Source organism: Eutrema salsugineum, unplaced genomic scaffold (assembly GCF_000478725.1).
Source record: "Eutrema salsugineum unplaced genomic scaffold, Eutsalg1_0 scaffold_16, whole genome shotgun sequence".
Taxonomy (NCBI): Eukaryota; Viridiplantae; Streptophyta; class Magnoliopsida; order Brassicales; family Brassicaceae; genus Eutrema; species Eutrema salsugineum.
In genome coordinates, this window is record NW_006256858.1 from 451,848 (window position 1) to 468,451 (window position 16,604).

Below are 16,604 nucleotides of genomic sequence, written 5' to 3' on the forward strand. Positions count from 1 at the left end.
AAAATAAGATTTTGATGTGTCAATTTTTTTATTAGTTGCTCCTACAAACTTTCCCTTTCCAAATTGTCTAATTATTTTAAAAATTTTCAAAGGTTACTTTTATCTGATCATATAACGTTTAGTTTTTGGTAGGTGTGAGTTTTCATTCTTTAACATTTTCTTGGTTCTATACATAGCGTTGAATAAATAAATAAATATTATACAGAGTATTTGTTTTTAAGGGCTTTACATGAACGGAAAGGAATATTTTGTTCAGAAAATAATTTCCGAGGAACACTAGCCTGAGGCAAGAGTGGTAATAAGTGACCTTCATAGGCACTAAGACTAAGCCATTAAACCGACAAACCAACACCATTCCTTATGAGCAAAGCCGATCAGAAACAGGCAAAAGAAAATACTATCTGAATCTTAACAGCTTTAGCTATAACCCCACAAGCTTGATAAACGCAGCATTGTCAAGATTCTCACTCATCTTCTCGTATACTCACATAAGAAGGCGGTCGATATTATTCACAGTGTTTGCAAGATGTTTTTACAACTACCTGTTTCAGGTTCATTCTGGATTTTGAATCTGGCAGGTTTCAAAAGGGCTTCTAGTTCTTGTTTCTTGCTCCAGTTCCAATCAAGCAGACCGCTAAGTTAGGAGAATCATATGAAGAGTTAAATAAGGACTCGCTACACTGGTTCCATCACCCGCCAAAAGTAAAGGCTTCAGAAGATCCTGACGAACTGCAACCTGGTTTAAATTATGCAATAAACAAGCTCAGCGTAAGAATGTGAATGACATCCATAATAAAACCATGAGAAACGAGTGCACACCTTGAGCAGCCAGATGATTGTGTCTCTCTAGAAGCCAAAGCTAACTCATAAGTCAAAAACGTGGCCCGGGTTTGCCAGACTACAAACTTGCTACACCAATATGTTGAGATTCTCTGTCTTTCCCACTCACGAGAATATCAAATGTAACACCATCAGGTAGAAGACCCTTGTCAAGCATCTCATCGTGAAGTCTAAAGGCCTCATCAAAATTTCCTTCTTTAAAGTGTCCTGCAATCACGGTGTTGTAGATAAAGACATTTGGAGTCACATCATTCTTCTTCATCTCCTCAAAAATCTTAACTACTTCCACAAACTGTCCCTTCTTGCCAAGACCTTTCACAATGACAGAATACATGACTTCATCAGCGACAATACCCATCGCCTGCATTTCTGTGTACAAATCAGATGCGAGGATCAAATTTCCTTCTTTCAACAATCCATTAACAAGTGTTGTATACGTAAACAGATCACATCCTAGACCATCTTTCAACATTTTCTTGTACAAATCAAGAGCTGCTTCCATGTTTCCCAGATAACGGAATCCAGAAATCAAGCTGTTGTAAACAGCTCTGTTTGGATTCAATCCTTCTTTAAGGAGTTCAGACAACAGAGCAGATGCACTTTCCATGTTACGCTTTTTGCAAAACCCATCGATAAGAGCACCGTAAGCTGGAACATCAAGTTTGAGACATTTGTTCTTCATTTCGTTTTTCATTTCCAGTGCTTGATCCATTCTGCTATTTTTGCATAACCCATCCATCATGCTGGTATAAGTTACGACGTTTGGGGAAATCCCATTGCCACACATCTCTTTGTAAGCTGCAACCGCAGAATCCATGTCACCCTCTTTGATAAATCCATCTATGATGCTATTGTAGCTCATGCAACTGAAACAAACCCGCTTTTCTCTGATCAGATTTTCCAACACATCTCTTGCTTTGGATGTCCGACCAGATTTGCATAAACCATTGATAATCGTGTGGTATAGGACCTCGTTGGCTTCAATATTGGAAGAATTCATTTGATCAAAGACTTCCCAAGCGCTCTGTTCATCTTGATTCTTGAAACATCCATCGATCAAAATGGAATACGTGTAGTTGTTAGGCTTTATACCCTTTTCCAGCATTTCTGAAAAAACAGTACGAGCCAAGTCCATGTCTTTCTTTCTGCAGAGGGCAAGCATTACGTTATTGTACGAAACTACATTAGGTCCAAGACCTCTACTTTCCATCTTCCTCAACAAATTTTTGGCCTCATCTATCTTACCTTGCTTGCATAAAAAGGATAACATACTGTTACATATGAAGATGTTTGCAAGACCAGTTTCGAAAGACAAGTCAAAGAGTTCCAGTGCCTCTTCAGGTCTCTGACCTTTCAAACACCCTTGGATTATCGAGTGGTTATGAAAGACCGAAGGAGTAATACCTAAATCTTCCATTTTCTTGTAAAACTCAAGCGCCTTTTCCATGTCTCCCTTCTTACTAAACCATTCTATCAGAACCGAAAATGTAACACGGTTTGGAGACGGGCCTTCTTTTTCCATCTTATAAAACATAGCCAAAGCACTATCCAAGTCATTGTTAATGCAATATCCCTTGATCAGACTCGTTGCCACAATAACATTCATGGGTATCCCATCACTCACCATCTCGTCCTTCAATCCAACTGCCTCCTCCATATTACCTCGCTTCACTGATGCCACTATCACAGAAGTATATGTCTCCTGCGATGGGACACACGACTTCTTCTCCTTCATCTCTCTCAATAAACCAAAAGCCATAGCCAAATCGAACGTCTTGCAGCAAGCCTGAACAGCAAGACTATACAGTAAACGATCCGGTTCTGCTCCTTTCTCGATCGCTTTACTAAAAACCTCCAAAGCCTCCTCAGGATTTTCTTCTCTCAGGCTGGCTCGCATTAACAAATGCGTAGTGACATTATCGCCAGCAACACCAGTGGCAACCATCTTACTATACAGCTCCTTAGCTTCATATATCGAATTCCTTCGAACTAAAGCATTTAAGGTGTTGTTCACATATGGGACGAATAGAGCCAAACCTAGTTCTATCATTAGATTGATGCAATCTACCGCATAATCCGTTTGCCTGTCTTTGGAATAAGCATTCAGCAAGTAATTAAAAGCTCGTGGCTTGACTTCAAACCCAAATGATTTCGCCGATTCCATCAAATTACTGACCAATACGCTTGGCATTGCCACTGGATTGCTCGAAGAAACATACCGTACGAGCAAATCGCTTGCGCGTCCATAGGTCTCAGGAGAACCAACCAGAATATGAATGAGTACCCAGAAGGCGTCACCATCTTCAAAACTTCCACGCCATGGTCTAACCCAATTGTAGAACCGAAGAGCAGATTCTGGGTTGTCCCTGCGACTCAGAAGCACGTCGATTACACGCGCTTCGTCGTCCTTGTGTTCAGGCTTGGTAGTCAAAAGATGCACTACGGAGCTAACTAGATTCTCGTCAGAAGCGGATCCGTAAACTAGTCTCTGCTCTTGACTTGGATTCTCAGATTCTTCGGGAAATTGAGATTGTGAACAGAAGGGTTTATTGTTTCCCAAACAGCGAAGCAGAAGCGGTGCAGGAATTTTTCTGAAAGCCAATAAAGACCTCATTTTTCCTTTTCAGCAATCTTCAGCAGAATGAAGATGATCGGGGAAGAAGGAGAGGAACGAAATCTCGGAGGTCAAACCAGGAAAAAAGGCTTAAACCCTAATATCTTTCCCCGAAACCCCACAATAACCCCTCACGACGTCGTTTTGGGGTCTTCTCCTTTAACAAAAAAAAAAAGCTTTTCAATTCCGATTATCCAAAGATCGTCTTCAATTCCCAGAGAGAAGAAAAAAATGTCGAATTGCAGGTTTCTCTACCACAACGGCGTCGTTTTGGAGGCTCCTCCCGTCACTACTTTCCTTGAATCGCTCACGGGTAAAGCAACCAAACTGTGGCTAATGAACTGAAAATGGGCAAAAAGGTTGAAACTTTGATTAACAGTTTTGGAGAATCTTACAGGTGCTTATACAACGACCAGAACGATAAACAGTGCCACTAGTTTCTTGTTCTGGGAGAGACATATGAAGAGGCTTTCTAGCTCGATTCGTATCCTTTTGAATTCGAAACCCAAGCTTTTGTTCAGTTCAGGGTCATCATCGCGGTTTTTGATTGATCACTCAGTTCCTGAGTCAAGCATTAACGATCTAGTCAATGGTTCTATGAGCAAGGCTCTGAAATCTGGTGTAGTGAAGGAAAGGGGAAGAATTTATGGAGAAGAATTAGCGGTAACGGTTCTTGTTACTGGTAATATGGAGAAATTGAATAGGTTAGATGATGAAAATTGTGATCAGGAGGAGAGAAAGGTTCTGGATTTTCTCGATGTGTGGTTGCATATAGGTGGATACTCGCCTTACCCGTTAGGTGTTCGAGAAAATTCCGCGAGTTTGGCTTTGGTTGGTCATGGACGAGACGTTGCTGCTGCTAAGTACTCAGACTGGGTAAGGTATTGTGCTCTGCTCATTCAAACCGATTCTTGAGGTTTCTGATTGGTCAATTTCCGGGATTTAGCTTGTGGTTGATTCGTTTTTGATGTCGTTACGGATTGTGATTTAGGCAGGCTGAGGAAGCCTCTGGAGAAGTTTAGACCTCATGCGACGACTGAACTTCTTTTGTCAAACGATGGTGATCATTTGCTTGAGGGTTGCATCACAAACTTTTTCGTAGTTTGCCGCAGGGTACAGAGAAACACTTTGACTTTCTTCTTGATAATTTGTTGAAGCCTATGATTTGACTTTGGATCTTCTCATTGTAGAAGTCATCTGACAATCTATACGGTGGGAGTTTGAGTGAGTTTGAAGTGCAGACTGCACCTATAACCGATGGTGTGCTTCCAGGAGTTATAAGAGAGGTTGTCATCGAGTAAGAAAATTTTAAAAATGCTACTATTATATTGAACCATTTCGAGTGTTGATTAGATTACGCTCTGTTTATGATCAGCAATCTTTTCTTGTCAGTGTGTGTTTAAGCAAAGGAATCCCATACCGCGAGAGAGCACCTTCGTGGTCTGAGCGTGAGCTTTGGGAAGAAGCCTTCATTACAAGTAAAAATCTTTCCACATCCGTTATGATTTTCAAAATCAGTTTTTGTCCAAACAAGTTTTAACATGTTGATTGTTTGAGATTTAAGATGTTGTAGACGTTTTAACATCTCAAGAAATCTTTGGAATCAGGTAGTCTGAGGATTTTGCAGCATGTAGGGACGATTAAAGTACCGTTTGGTTCATTGAAAGCATTGGCTTGTACCAAACCAGAGGAGATTCAATGGGAGGAGAAAAGGTTTGAGGAAGGACCTGGGATGATCACTGAATTGATCCAGGTAACACCTTTACTACTCTTATATCATTGCTTTGTTCCAGTTTTTGGTCTTGTCCTTGAGTTAATCGAAGTTAGAAATCACTTAAATGGCGATATAATTTGTCGTTGGTTATTATGTTTGGAGTAGAGAGCAACAATGGAGAGAGGAATCGAAGAAGGGTTCCCGTTGAATAACTTCTAAGGCCTAATCCGTCGTTGCCAAATAGCTGAAATGTTTATTGATTCCATTATCTTCCAAAGAATCACCTTGTTATTTTTTTTATATATCAAATGTTGCATATTTGACCTTAATCTTCGCATTTAAAAGCTTCCCAAAAAACACAAAGGTCTCAATTTAATATATGTCTATGCTTTTTACTTGTTAGTTTATTTTCACTCTTGAACATACACAAACATTTGTTAACTAAATCAAAGTTGAAAGATAGATAGTCTATAACTAAGAGTCATAGTATTAAGATAGAATCAATCCTAAAAAATGTATGCAATCTGATCTTTGTATGTATATCATATTAATAATTAAAAAAAAAACTTCATCGATCACCATTTGGTTATAATCTAATAGAACAAAATGGACACATCTAATCAAAGTCAAATAAACCATGTGTTAATATGCTAAAACCACTGTATGAAATATCACTAAGCGGCTAAAGCAGAGTTTGTGTCAGCACAACAAAGTTTCGTTGGTCATCAATGAACTTCAAAAAGGCAGTGAAAAACCAAGTAAAGACCACTCTGTCTCTTGAAAGTTTTCCTCTAAGGCAAAATGAACCAGATGGATAGGCAGCTTTTTAGAACACTAGTTTTATCTACAATTTCATAAATGTATTCAAGACTCTCATCAAGCTGAAAAACTGTGTTTTAGGCGATTTGAGCTAGAAACTGATCTACCACCAACGTCTTCTGATGATTGTATGATGCTTGATCTAATCATTTTAATCCTGACTTTTGGATCAATAAGCATCTTATCAAGTCAAATCCATAACCCATGTGTTAATATGCGATAACCACTATTTAAAAATATCACACTTGCCAAAAATTAAAAGAATCCATCTCGGTTGCATTACGCACGTCTTGCCTCTGCATGACCCTTCCACGCCCTGCAAGATCTCTAGTCAACGGTGACTCACAGTCGCCACGTGTCACTCGATCATTTGATATGTTTTTTGCTCTCACCTAGTCACCATCAAATACGGCTCCTCCACGTGACTTCTTACACTCGAGACTATAAATTTTGAGTTAAATAAATAGTTTGGGTTCTCATTTTCGAGCTCTAATCTCACTAGGCTAGGGTCTAAGAAAATTCTTTGTGATCTGAACATCAATGGCTTCTTCCACAAGCATCTCCCTCCTTCTCTTCGTCTCTTTCCTTCTCCTCGTTAACTCGCGCGCAGATAATGCGCCAATTGGTTCAGATCTCGACGAGGAACTGGCTTTCCTCGCCGCGGAGGAGTCCAAGGAACGAAGCCACGATGAACACGATCAGTACCGGGACTTCGAGAATTACGAGGATCTCGAGCAGGGAGGAGAGTTCCATCACGGCGAGCACGGAGCCGGCGGGTACGAGGAGGAGCCGTTACCAATCGTCGACGAGAAAGACGTGGCGGTCCTGACCAAGGACAATTTCACTGAGTTCGTCCGGAACAATAGCTTCGCTATGGTGGAGTTCTACGCTCCGTGGTGCGGCGCTTGCCAGGCTCTGACGCCGGAGTACGCCGCGGCGGCGACCGAGTTAAAGGGCGTTGCGGCGCTCGCGAAGATCGACGCGACGGAGGAAGGGGATTTGGCTCAGAAGTACGAGATTCAGGGATTCCCCACCGTTTTCTTGTTTATTGACGGAGAAATGCGCAAGACCTACGAAGGAGAAAGGACCAAGTAGGTTAAATCTCACTCTTTTCTGGATTAGTTGTTGGATTTTTTAGTTAGATTTAGTCAACTGTTAGGATGAATTGTTTTCTGAAACTTTGAGATATGAAACAATGATCATCAGGTTTAGCTTCGGCATTATTGATCTAATTCGAGACAGTTCAACTGGAAATGTAATAAGAGTTAGCTTGGATCTTGAGAGATTCTTTGTTTTGACACGAGATACGATGACTCTCTGATAAAGTCAATTATTGGATCTTTTGATGAGAATTATTGATGTTGATTGTTGATGACTCTGGGAAGAAGGTTAATTTTGAGAAACGGTGCAGTAGAGGACATGCGATCTATCTGATTTGGTTTCTTATCCGTTCGTTTTCGATAGAAATTATTGTTCAATGCGATTCACCATTATGGAATTAAAAAAAAACAAACTTTATTTTACAGGGATGGAATTGTGACTTGGCTGAAGAAGAAGGCCAGTCCGAGCATCCACAACATTACTACAAAAGAGGAGGCTGAACGTGTTTTATCTGCTGAACCTAAAGTTGTTCTTGGTTTTCTCAACTCCTTAGTGGTATGTAACCTTCAAATCCAAATGTGTTTTGTGCTCTCCTTCTTGGATTTATCTCGCTTTTCTAGCATCTCAGAGTTATAAAACATATGCTTAACCAATTTAATTACCGTGGGTTTTCTCTACCTGAGAAAACCAGAAAGAAAAACAGACGGAGATGTTAATGTTAAGAAAATTGTCCCCAGGTGTTTAGTAGGTGAAAGATATTAGAGCTTGCACTCAGATCCTTTTGTCTAGTGCATTAAGATGCAGGATTGAAAAGTGTGAAGCTTTGGCTTTTAGTATCCTACTCTGCCATCTTTTTCACCACTTTCTATTGTTCAGGGGTCGGAGAGTGAGGAACTTGCAGCTGCATCCAGATTGGAAGATGATCTCAGCTTTTACCAAACTGCAAGCCCTGATATTGCAAAGCTATTTGAAATAGAAGCCGAAGTCAAGCGTCCTACTTTAGTTTTGCTGAAAAAGGAGGAAGAGAAACTCGCCCGTTTTGGTAAAAGCCCCTCAAAACATATTGCTTTTTTTTCCGCTGCTTAGATTTCCTCTGTGTGTCTCACTCATTGTGCTCCTTTTTGACAGATGGCAATTTCACTAAGGCGGCTATAACAGAGTTTGTGTCAGCCAACAAAGTTCCGTTGGTCATCAACTTCACTAGAGAAGAAGCATCACTGATTTTTGAGAACTCAGTGAAAAACCAAGTAAAGACCATTCTGCCTTTTGAAATATTTCACCTGTTCATTGCAACGAAGTATTTTAAATTTTATTTCTTAAACATTGTCAGCTCATTCTTTTCGCTAAGGCAAATGAATCAGAGAAGCACCTTCCCACTCTGAGGGAGGTGGCAAAGTCCTTCAAGGGAAAGGTACCCTTTTTTTTTTCAGTGGTCATTTTGCTCGCTTTCTGGAACTATTTTAGAGAAGAACCACCTCGTGAAACTATTATATATCAAACTAGAGGTGGATGATAACTTTGGTTATTGAGTTGGAAATCCTCTCTATTTGTCTGCAGTTTGTATTTGTTTATGTGCAAATGGATAATGAGGATTATGGGGAAGCAGTTTCTGGATTCTTTGGTGTTACCGGCACTGCCCCCAAGGTAAAGTAGTTGATTTGAAATAATGCCTGCGTGTCGGTTCTGTTTTGTTAACAAACCAAATTTTGCGTATGCAGGTTCTTGTATACACTGGAAATGAAGATATGAGGAAGTTTATTCTGGACGGTGAATTGACCGTAAAGAACATTAAGGTTGGCTTAACATGTATTTTCTGTGAAATTTTAATGGTTTCACGACGTGTTGTTCATTATTTGGTGAGTTATCTTATTTTCTAATTTTAATCTTTTAACAGACACTTGCGGAAGATTTCCTAGCAGACAAACTGAAGCCGTTCTACAAGTCAGATCCAGTACCTGAAAACGTAAGCCTTCCCACATTTCAACACACACACCTGGCATGTCACATAATACTGATTCACTAGCTTCTAAATCAAACGCAGAATGACGGTGATGTTAAGATCATTGTGGGAAACAATTTTGATGAGATTGTTCTTGACGAGTCAAAGGATGTTCTTCTCGAGGTAATTATCACATTGAAACGTTAGAGTCTTGTTTACTCATCTGAGTGGTATGTACATAAAAGCGTGAGAGCTTTGTCACAGATATATGCTCCTTGGTGTGGCTACTGCCAATCGTTTGAACCGATTTACAACAAGCTTGGAAAGTATCTGAAGGGAATCGACTCGCTAGTTGTAGCCAAGATGGATGGTACCACCAATGAGCATCCTAGAGCAAAGGTAAATGAACAGCCAAATTTTGAATAAAGCTTTTGGTGATTCAAGACTAAAGAGAACTGATTTTTTTTTTGTTTGGTTGTCTAAATCTCTTTATGTTCAGGCTGATGGGTTCCCAACAATCCTGTTCTTCCCTGGTGGAAACAAGAGCTTCGATCCGGTTAGCAAAGATTACTCACTACGTCAAACAGTGTTGTTGAAACTTGCAAGTGATTACTTCTTGAGTACTGAATTTGTTATCATTGCCGCTCGTATTTTTTTTTTTTTTTTTTTTTTTTTTTAAAAACAGATCACTGTGGATGTTGACCGTACAGTAGTGGAACTGTACAAATTCCTAAAGAAGCACGCATCAATCCCATTTAAACTTGCGAAACCGGCGGCGATACATGAACCGATCATCTCGACTAAGAAAGCTGATGAGAAGATTGAGGGTGATGGTGCCAAGGATGAGTTGTGATGATGCCTTGCGAGGAACAGAGTATGTAACAGAATATATAGATGATGACTCTTCTATACATGATAGAAAATGTATTGTCCTTTTTATTTGGTTTTTGTTGTATGCTATGAAATGAATAATCAAAAAAGAATTTTGTTTTCTCAAGTCAATTATGAATGCGAGTTGTCTGGCTCGAGTACAGTAAATCATGTGATAAGCGATGACCCTTTTTTTCAAGTATCGTGTCTGATCACGATCATTTTTATTATTAAGTTTGATATCTCAAACTTTACTCAATTAAGATAGTTTTTAAACCGAGTTTAAGGATATAGCTAGAAAGATTTGATCCACACATTGATCAATCGTCTCGAGGCCAGCTGAATAGTGTCCTTATCACATCAATGTTTGAAATGACACGCGGAAATTTATGTTCACACAAAAATATCAGGTGATATTTAATAGCGTGAGTTGCTACTATAAATTTGGAAAGTGTTTTAATGACCAAAATTATTCAAAGCTTTTGTAATTACTAAAACAATTAAGCTTACCTATTATACTATTGTATTCATAAAATGTTATTACTAGTTTTCAACGTACAAACTGGTTTTCATTTTCGCGCTTAGATACAAAAGTCTATGACTTGTTAAATTTATGCTTGGGTTAGTAGACTTAATATTAATGGGCTTTACTATTTACTATATAATTTGTTGGGCCATTTAGAGTTATTGGATTTGTTATTTTTAGTCCATTTACCTACCAAATAATTTACAAGTATAATCGAAATAACCGAATAAATCAGGTAAACCGAATCAGACGAATTCAACAGAAATTTGCATTAAAATTTCGTTTATTTTCGGTAGCAATTTTATAAACGAACTAACCGATACCTGAGCTGAACCGAACTGTGATTTAATTTGGTTATTTTCGGTAGCAAATTTATAAACCGAACTAACCGATATCCAAGCCAAATCAAACCTTAATTTAATTTGACTATTGTCAGAAGAATTACAGGATTAACCGAATTACCCTAACCAGAAAAATCGAAACTATCTGAGCCCTAACATACTAAACCTTCATATGGAACCGATTAATGGATTTGACTATAACAAAATGTGACATAACAAATAAATATTTTAAAATCCTATATTTAAAAGAAGAAAAAGGGATTACTGATTAGAGAACACGATAGAACTTTGACTTGTCATATATTACATTACCATATATTATTGAAAATGTTCTATAAATTATTTCCTAGAGTCCCTTCACACACGTTTCTGATGGATTCTTTTTGACAAAAAATACTAGACATCTCTTTTCCGTAAAGGTCAAAATACATATACAATTTTTTTTTTGTTAGCATTTCATTTCTCTTGATTGCAATTTATCTATGTGGGAAGAAAACAAAAAAACAATTAATTAATAATAACATATGAAGCTTTGCTAGTTTGTAAATTATTTGAAGCGCTACACTAATATCATATCATAGCGTTACATATGGTATGTAAAAATAAGAAAGTCAGAGAGGCAGAGTAAAGATTAGGTGATACTTGCAAGTACATTTCTTTTCCAAATTTAAGTAACGTCTCAAGTTTTTAAACTATTATATGCTCTGCAATCTATTTTGTTCCTATATAAGATTTAATTTCACTGATAAAACAGAAACAATTACTTATTGCATTTTAAAGTCTTATATGAAAAGAAAAGAACAATTAGCACATATAGATAAATATAATATTAAATCCAAAGTTAGTATTAGACTATTAGTAGAGCAATACTCATAGAATTATATCTAACTTTTTGCCAACATATAATCAGCATTTAATGAAAATATAATTATAATTATTCAAAGTTTAGAAATAATTTCTCTGTAAAAGTGAATGCAACTGCAAGTCTCTGAATGGCAAAATGAAAATGGTAACACTTATCTGTGAATATAGTACATAAAAACAAACAAAAAGTTTAAATTATAAATATTTATTGCTCGTTCCTCTTTTTATTAATCCGCGTTTTGTCTGCCTTTCTCCTTTCTCTTCGATCTGGGTTTGGTGAGGGTTTTTAAGTAAAGCGTGCGATACAAAAACAGACATCGTCTGTAACTGCTGTGTTCTTGCCTTATTCTTCTTCTTCTTCTTCATCATCTTTGTCTCTCTCCTCTTCTCTTGGTGTATATATCAGTGTTTCATTTGTTCTACATAAAAAGTAAAAGATTCATCTTTTTAAGGCTAATTCAGATAGGCTTTTTTCTTTTCTTCGCCAAAAGACGAGCTCGGGTTGAACAAGAGAAAGAATTTAAGAATTTGAAGATTCCGCGCAAAAGAAGAGAAAGACTAAACCTTTTTTTTTCTTTGTTCCCGTGGTGATTTCTCGCGCTCTGAAATTGGTTTGACCAAAGACGACCGGTTTGATCTGAATCTCTTGTGTTCATATGGTAGACAAATAGAATTAGGTGCTGGATTAAGTACAGGATTTGATTCTCTCAATCATCATGCAAAGAGCACGCAATAAACCGATTAAATCCACCACGACGGCTTCCGTTAAGCATTTAATCAAACAGAGAGGAGGCGGCGGCAGAGGAGGCGGCGGCGGAGGAGGAGGAAGTGGCGGAGATACGGCGGCTATGGAGGTTTCCAAGCCGGCTAATGACAACAGCCTCTTGACAGATATGCAGGAACCGAGCATCGATACGGACAAACTCAGCTACGAGATTTTCTCGATTCTCGAGAGCAAATTTCTATTCGGCTACGACGGCGACAACAACAACGACGACCCGAAAATCACGGTTCCAAGGAATCTCAACCCGAAACCCGAGCCCGAACCCGTGAATTCGACCGTTCCCGGGTCGATTAAGAACCAGAGAGGGAAAATCTGTATCCTGAGCATCGACGGAGGAGGCATGAGAGGGATTCTACCCGGAAAGGCGTTGGCTTACCTCGAACACGCTCTGAAATCGAAATCGGGTGACCCGAATGCCCGAATCGCCGATTACTTCGACGTAGCCGCCGGGTCCGGTATAGGCGGTATTTTCACGGCGATGCTTTTCGGTTCGAGAGACGGTAACCGTCCGATCTTCAGAGCAGAGGACACGTGGCAGTTCCTAACGAAAAACGCAAAGGCCCTCTACGGGTCATCAGCGCTCGTGAAACGGGTCATGAGAACCGGGTCGTCGGGTACGGCGAAGCTACAGAGAGTGATGAAAGAGTGTTTCTCGGAGCTGACTTTAAAGGACACGCTTAAACCGGTGCTCGTGCCTTGCTACGACCTTAAAAGCTCGGCTCCGTTCTTGTTCTCACGCGCCGACGCGCTGGAGACGGACGGCTACGATTTTCGTCTATGGGAGGTTTGTAGAGCGACGTGGGCTGAGCCTGGTGTGTTCGAGCCGGTGGAGATGAAATCTGTCGATGGAAAGACCAAGTGTGTGGCCATCGGTGGTGGTTTAGCCATGAGCAACCCAACGGCGGCTGCGATCACGCACGTGCTGCACAACAAGCAGGAGTTTCCGTTTGTGAGAGGAGTTGAGGATCTGCTTGTCTTGTCTCTTGGTATGGGTCAGTTGCTTGATGTTAGCTATGAGTATGATCGGATTATCAAGTGGACGGCTAAGCATTGGGCTCGTCCTGCGGCTCTTATTTCTAGCGACGCTGCTGCTGATACTGTTGATCAAGCCGTGGCCATGGCTTTTGGTCACTGCCGTAGCAGTAACTACGTTCGGATTCAGGTATGAAAGAAATGCTTAGTGGTTTGTTTTTGACACACTTGCATGATTTGGATGAGATGGTGTTTGTCTATGTAAATGTTTAGGACATGTTGATTCTTCACAAAAAAAATTAAAAAACTTTAGGCTCATGTAGTAGTTATGAATGGATGATGGGTTTTTGGTTGTAGGCGAATGGGTCGAGTTTAGGACATTGCAAGCCAAACATAGACACAGACCCGAGTGGGAGCAATGTGAATATGCTGGTTGGAGCAGCGGAGGAGATGCTAAAGCAAAAGAGTGTTGAATCGGTTTTGTTTGGAGGTAAAAAAATCGATGAGCGGAGCAATTTCGAGAAGCTTGATTGGTTAGCCGGGGAACTTGTTCTCGAGCATCAAAGGAGAAATTGCAGGATTGCTCCAACCGTGGCGTTCAAGCAATCAGTCCATAGGGCAGATCAGAAGACAATGGACAAAGATATCGGTGTGACTGCTAGAGAACGATGAACAAGCCAAAAAGGTTGTTGTTGTTCTCTTTTGGTTGTGTTAGATAATTTAGGATAAGGTTTTCTTTCTCTCGTATAGATTTGAGTTTGACTTCCGAGACATGAGGAAAAAAAAAACATGATTCTTGTAATTGCGGTTTGTCTTTGTTTTCCTATAATCATCATGATTTCTTCTTTGACATTTCCACTGACTCGAGATAATTTATGAACCACTTTAAGTAACCAAATGTGTATTCATCATATTTGCCTTGTTTACATTCGGAATGGTAGAAGTAGTAATTACGCAGAAAAAAGTGCTTTAACGGATAGTATGTCGGATACGCGTACGGAAGCGTTGAATAAATGAAAAGAATTGAAAACGTAATTCCACAAAGGTTACTTATGGTTGATAAAAGCCTGAAAAAATTACGAAATTACTCTTCTGTTTCTATATTTTAGGAGTTACTAACAAAATTCTTTAATTTGTGGAAGTCATCCAATAAAACACTCTAGGAGCTCGAGACACGACACTATTAATGACAATAAATGTAAAAAAACAAAGGGTCACAACTTTGTATCATTAATACTTCAATAGTAGTAGCTGCTTATTAAATTTTGTCGGATTCTCTTTTAATGTGTGAACACTAAACACCAACAAAATATATCGTTTATTGGATTTAATTGATTTAATCTTACGTGGAGTTGGGGAGCCTAAACTGAATAGAACGTAACGAGAATTAATTTGTTATGTGATCACGTCGTTGGAAGGAGTCAAACAACTCATTATCTTGGTTTATTTCAGGAATTGAAACGTTTTATAAATTCCAAAAAAGAAAACACAAATGTTGTCGTTTGGCTCTTCTTGCGCGTGTGCGTGCGTCGAGGGAGGGACGGTGCGAGTAACGTCATGCATCTGTGAGTAGTCCCACGTCTTTGATTGTCGGTTCAGTCTCATCCACCGACACTCGACACAATATTTTCATTTGTTTACAACTATACTGGTTTATAGCTTTTTTAATTTTTAAAATTTTTGGGGATCTTTTCATTCCTATCAATTATGCGTCCGTCCAAATCTATCTAGTAGCAAAATTTATCTTAAGTTTGGTTGCTTCTTTACGTGATGTCATTTTTCATAGGGACAATTATTCGATGGTTTGTCTATCATGCATTGGCCTCAACTTCTATAGTTTATAATATATTTTGGGTTCGACCGTTCGAGTTCGAGTTATATGTTAGTTTGAAAGAAACGTATCAAAGTCAAACCAAACTCACTATGGTTTTGACGTAGATTTTGTTTTGGCTTAGTTTGAGTATAAAAATCGTATGCGATAGTAGACCTAATTTTTGGATTGTTTTTGTTTTTATATACTTAATTTATCACATTGATTTCTTTATCTTGGTTTGGTTTTGTTTATTACTTTATTTTCATCTAAAAACAAAACTAAAAGCTTCGAAAACAAAAATAATATTAGTAATAAAAATAATTTGTGTGTGTGTTGGTATGGTTAGTTAATTGGTCAAGATTCATTAGGCTAGCTTTAATGCATGTTTTAGGCCAAATGTTTTTATTATAATAATCATAATTGGGTAAACAAAAAAAAACGTGGCCCTCCCTTCTGTCCAAATTTTTGATCGCGTTGGAGCCTAAGAACAAGTTAATTCGTCTCTTCCTCATCGACCATATTCGAACTCGTAATATTGAAAATCTCTCCTTTACTTTGGATGGACACCTAGCTGAACTATCAACGCCGAAGCAAGTGAAGTAATTTTTTTTTCAATTTTAAAACTTTGAAATTACTAGTTCCTTATAATTCTAATGCCAAATAATTTAACCGCATTTAGATTGTGAAAATTGTAGTTTATTTTGAATAAAGATTATTCATACAACTAAATATGTTGAAAGTAAATTTAAACAATAAACCCAAAAGGAAAGAGACACTAGTTCTATTATCACAAAATGGTCAAGCTTTTGTCTAGTTCTACTAATCTCATAAATAAAAAAACGCCGAAAGTGAAACTTTTTTTAGCAAAGTGGGTTTCGAGTTCGTACTTGACGTTCTTATTCAATAGACTTTTATTGTCTTTTGAGGGGTTGAAAACCTGAGATTTCACTAAGAAAAAGAAAAAGAAAAAGAAGAGGAAAAGGAGAAAAGAAGAAGAAGAGGAAGAGAGGTTAGTATAGTAGAAGAAGATCTTTTGAGTGGGATACTCTTGCCCAGCACCGGACCGGCATCGTGGGACCCTTTCTCACGTCTTTATTCCACGATACGCACAAAAACATTATCAAAATATGGCAACCTGACTTGGTCAATTTTTTAACCATATTTGTAAATTCTCTTTTTTCAAGTAATCTATTTTGATCAATGAAAAGTGCATTACATAAAGGAATTGGAAAAAGAAAAAAAAAGAGCATAAGCTTCACGGCCACAATCTAAAAGGACCCCAAATATCTTTGACCTTAAGGTCCTAAGGCCAAACATACAAAAATAAACTATTGGGCCAAGCTTGACCGTCGGTTAGGCGCAATCCCATACCATCCACCACCACCAACCTTCTTCAACCGGCGACCA

General features: G+C 38.7%; 4 protein-coding genes across 5 annotated transcripts; 3 read left to right on the forward strand and 1 right to left on the reverse strand.

The window, feature by feature from the left end:
- Positions 1-178: 178 nt before the first annotated feature.
- LOC18020711 (pentatricopeptide repeat-containing protein At3g54980, mitochondrial) lies at positions 179-3,488 on the reverse strand. The gene is made up of 2 exons (XM_006403446.2): positions 820-3,488; positions 179-736 (listed from the first exon to the last, which is right to left on the reverse strand). Exon 1 carries the CDS (start codon positions 3,452-3,454, stop codon positions 899-901), a length of 2,556 nt encoding a protein of 851 aa, XP_006403509.1. The 5' UTR covers positions 3,455-3,488; the 3' UTR covers positions 179-736; positions 820-898.
- Positions 3,489-3,613: 125 nt separating this feature from the next.
- Positions 3,614-5,516, forward strand: LOC18020712. Of its 2 annotated transcripts, none has more exons than XM_006403447.2 (7): positions 3,614-3,767; positions 3,852-4,335; positions 4,450-4,567; positions 4,645-4,751; positions 4,847-4,932; positions 5,062-5,207; positions 5,334-5,516. In XM_006403447.2, exons 1-7 carry the CDS (start codon positions 3,686-3,688, stop codon positions 5,385-5,387), a joined length of 1,077 nt encoding a protein of 358 aa, XP_006403510.1. In that variant the 5' UTR covers positions 3,614-3,685; the 3' UTR covers positions 5,388-5,516. The 2 variants fall into 2 exon arrangements, with proteins under 2 accessions (XP_006403510.1, XP_024013712.1); XM_024157944.1 differs by having other exon boundaries at positions 4,648-4,751.
- A 964-nt stretch (positions 5,517-6,480) lies between these two features.
- Positions 6,481-10,065, forward strand: LOC18020713 (protein disulfide isomerase-like 1-3). The gene is made up of 12 exons (XM_006403448.2): positions 6,481-7,078; positions 7,514-7,643; positions 7,965-8,130; positions 8,217-8,335; positions 8,419-8,499; positions 8,646-8,732; positions 8,807-8,881; positions 8,983-9,051; positions 9,130-9,210; positions 9,292-9,426; positions 9,527-9,583; positions 9,713-10,065. The coding sequence occupies exons 1-12, from the start codon at positions 6,528-6,530 to the stop codon at positions 9,878-9,880; spliced, it is 1,719 nt and encodes a 572-aa protein (XP_006403511.1). The 5' UTR covers positions 6,481-6,527; the 3' UTR covers positions 9,881-10,065.
- A 1,806-nt stretch (positions 10,066-11,871) lies between these two features.
- LOC18020714 (patatin-like protein 7) lies at positions 11,872-14,277 on the forward strand. Its single transcript, XM_006403449.2, has 2 exons — positions 11,872-13,574; positions 13,742-14,277. Exons 1-2 carry the CDS (start codon positions 12,345-12,347, stop codon positions 14,054-14,056), a joined length of 1,545 nt encoding a protein of 514 aa, XP_006403512.1. The 5' UTR covers positions 11,872-12,344; the 3' UTR covers positions 14,057-14,277.
- The last annotated feature ends 2,327 nt before the right edge of the window (positions 14,278-16,604 follow it).

What these genes read in the sequence shown, in the direction of transcription:
- LOC18020712 (XM_006403447.2), top strand. Translation starts at nt 3,686, where the DNA reads ATGTCGAATTGCAGGTTTCTCTACCACAACGGCGTCGTTTTGGAGGCT. An exon ending in TTTCCTTGAATCGCTCACGG is followed by an intron (nt 3,768 to 3,851) that starts GTAAAGCAACCA and finishes AGAATCTTACAG; the next exon opens with GTGCTTATACAACGACCAGA. An exon ending in TGATCACTGAATTGATCCAG is followed by an intron (nt 5,208 to 5,333) that starts GTAACACCTTTA and finishes TGTTTGGAGTAG; the next exon opens with AGAGCAACAATGGAGAGAGG.
- LOC18020711 (XM_006403446.2), bottom strand. Translation starts at nt 3,454, where the DNA reads ATGAGGTCTTTATTGGCTTTCAGAAAAATTCCTGCACCGCTTCTGCTT.
- LOC18020713 (XM_006403448.2), top strand. Translation starts at nt 6,528, where the DNA reads ATGGCTTCTTCCACAAGCATCTCCCTCCTTCTCTTCGTCTCTTTCCTT. An exon ending in CAAAGTCCTTCAAGGGAAAG is followed by an intron (nt 8,500 to 8,645) that starts GTACCCTTTTTT and finishes ATTTGTCTGCAG; the next exon opens with TTTGTATTTGTTTATGTGCA. An exon ending in ATGAGCATCCTAGAGCAAAG is followed by an intron (nt 9,427 to 9,526) that starts GTAAATGAACAG and finishes CTTTATGTTCAG; the next exon opens with GCTGATGGGTTCCCAACAAT.
- LOC18020714 (XM_006403449.2), top strand. Translation starts at nt 12,345, where the DNA reads ATGCAAAGAGCACGCAATAAACCGATTAAATCCACCACGACGGCTTCC. An exon ending in GTAACTACGTTCGGATTCAG is followed by an intron (nt 13,575 to 13,741) that starts GTATGAAAGAAA and finishes TTTTGGTTGTAG; the next exon opens with GCGAATGGGTCGAGTTTAGG.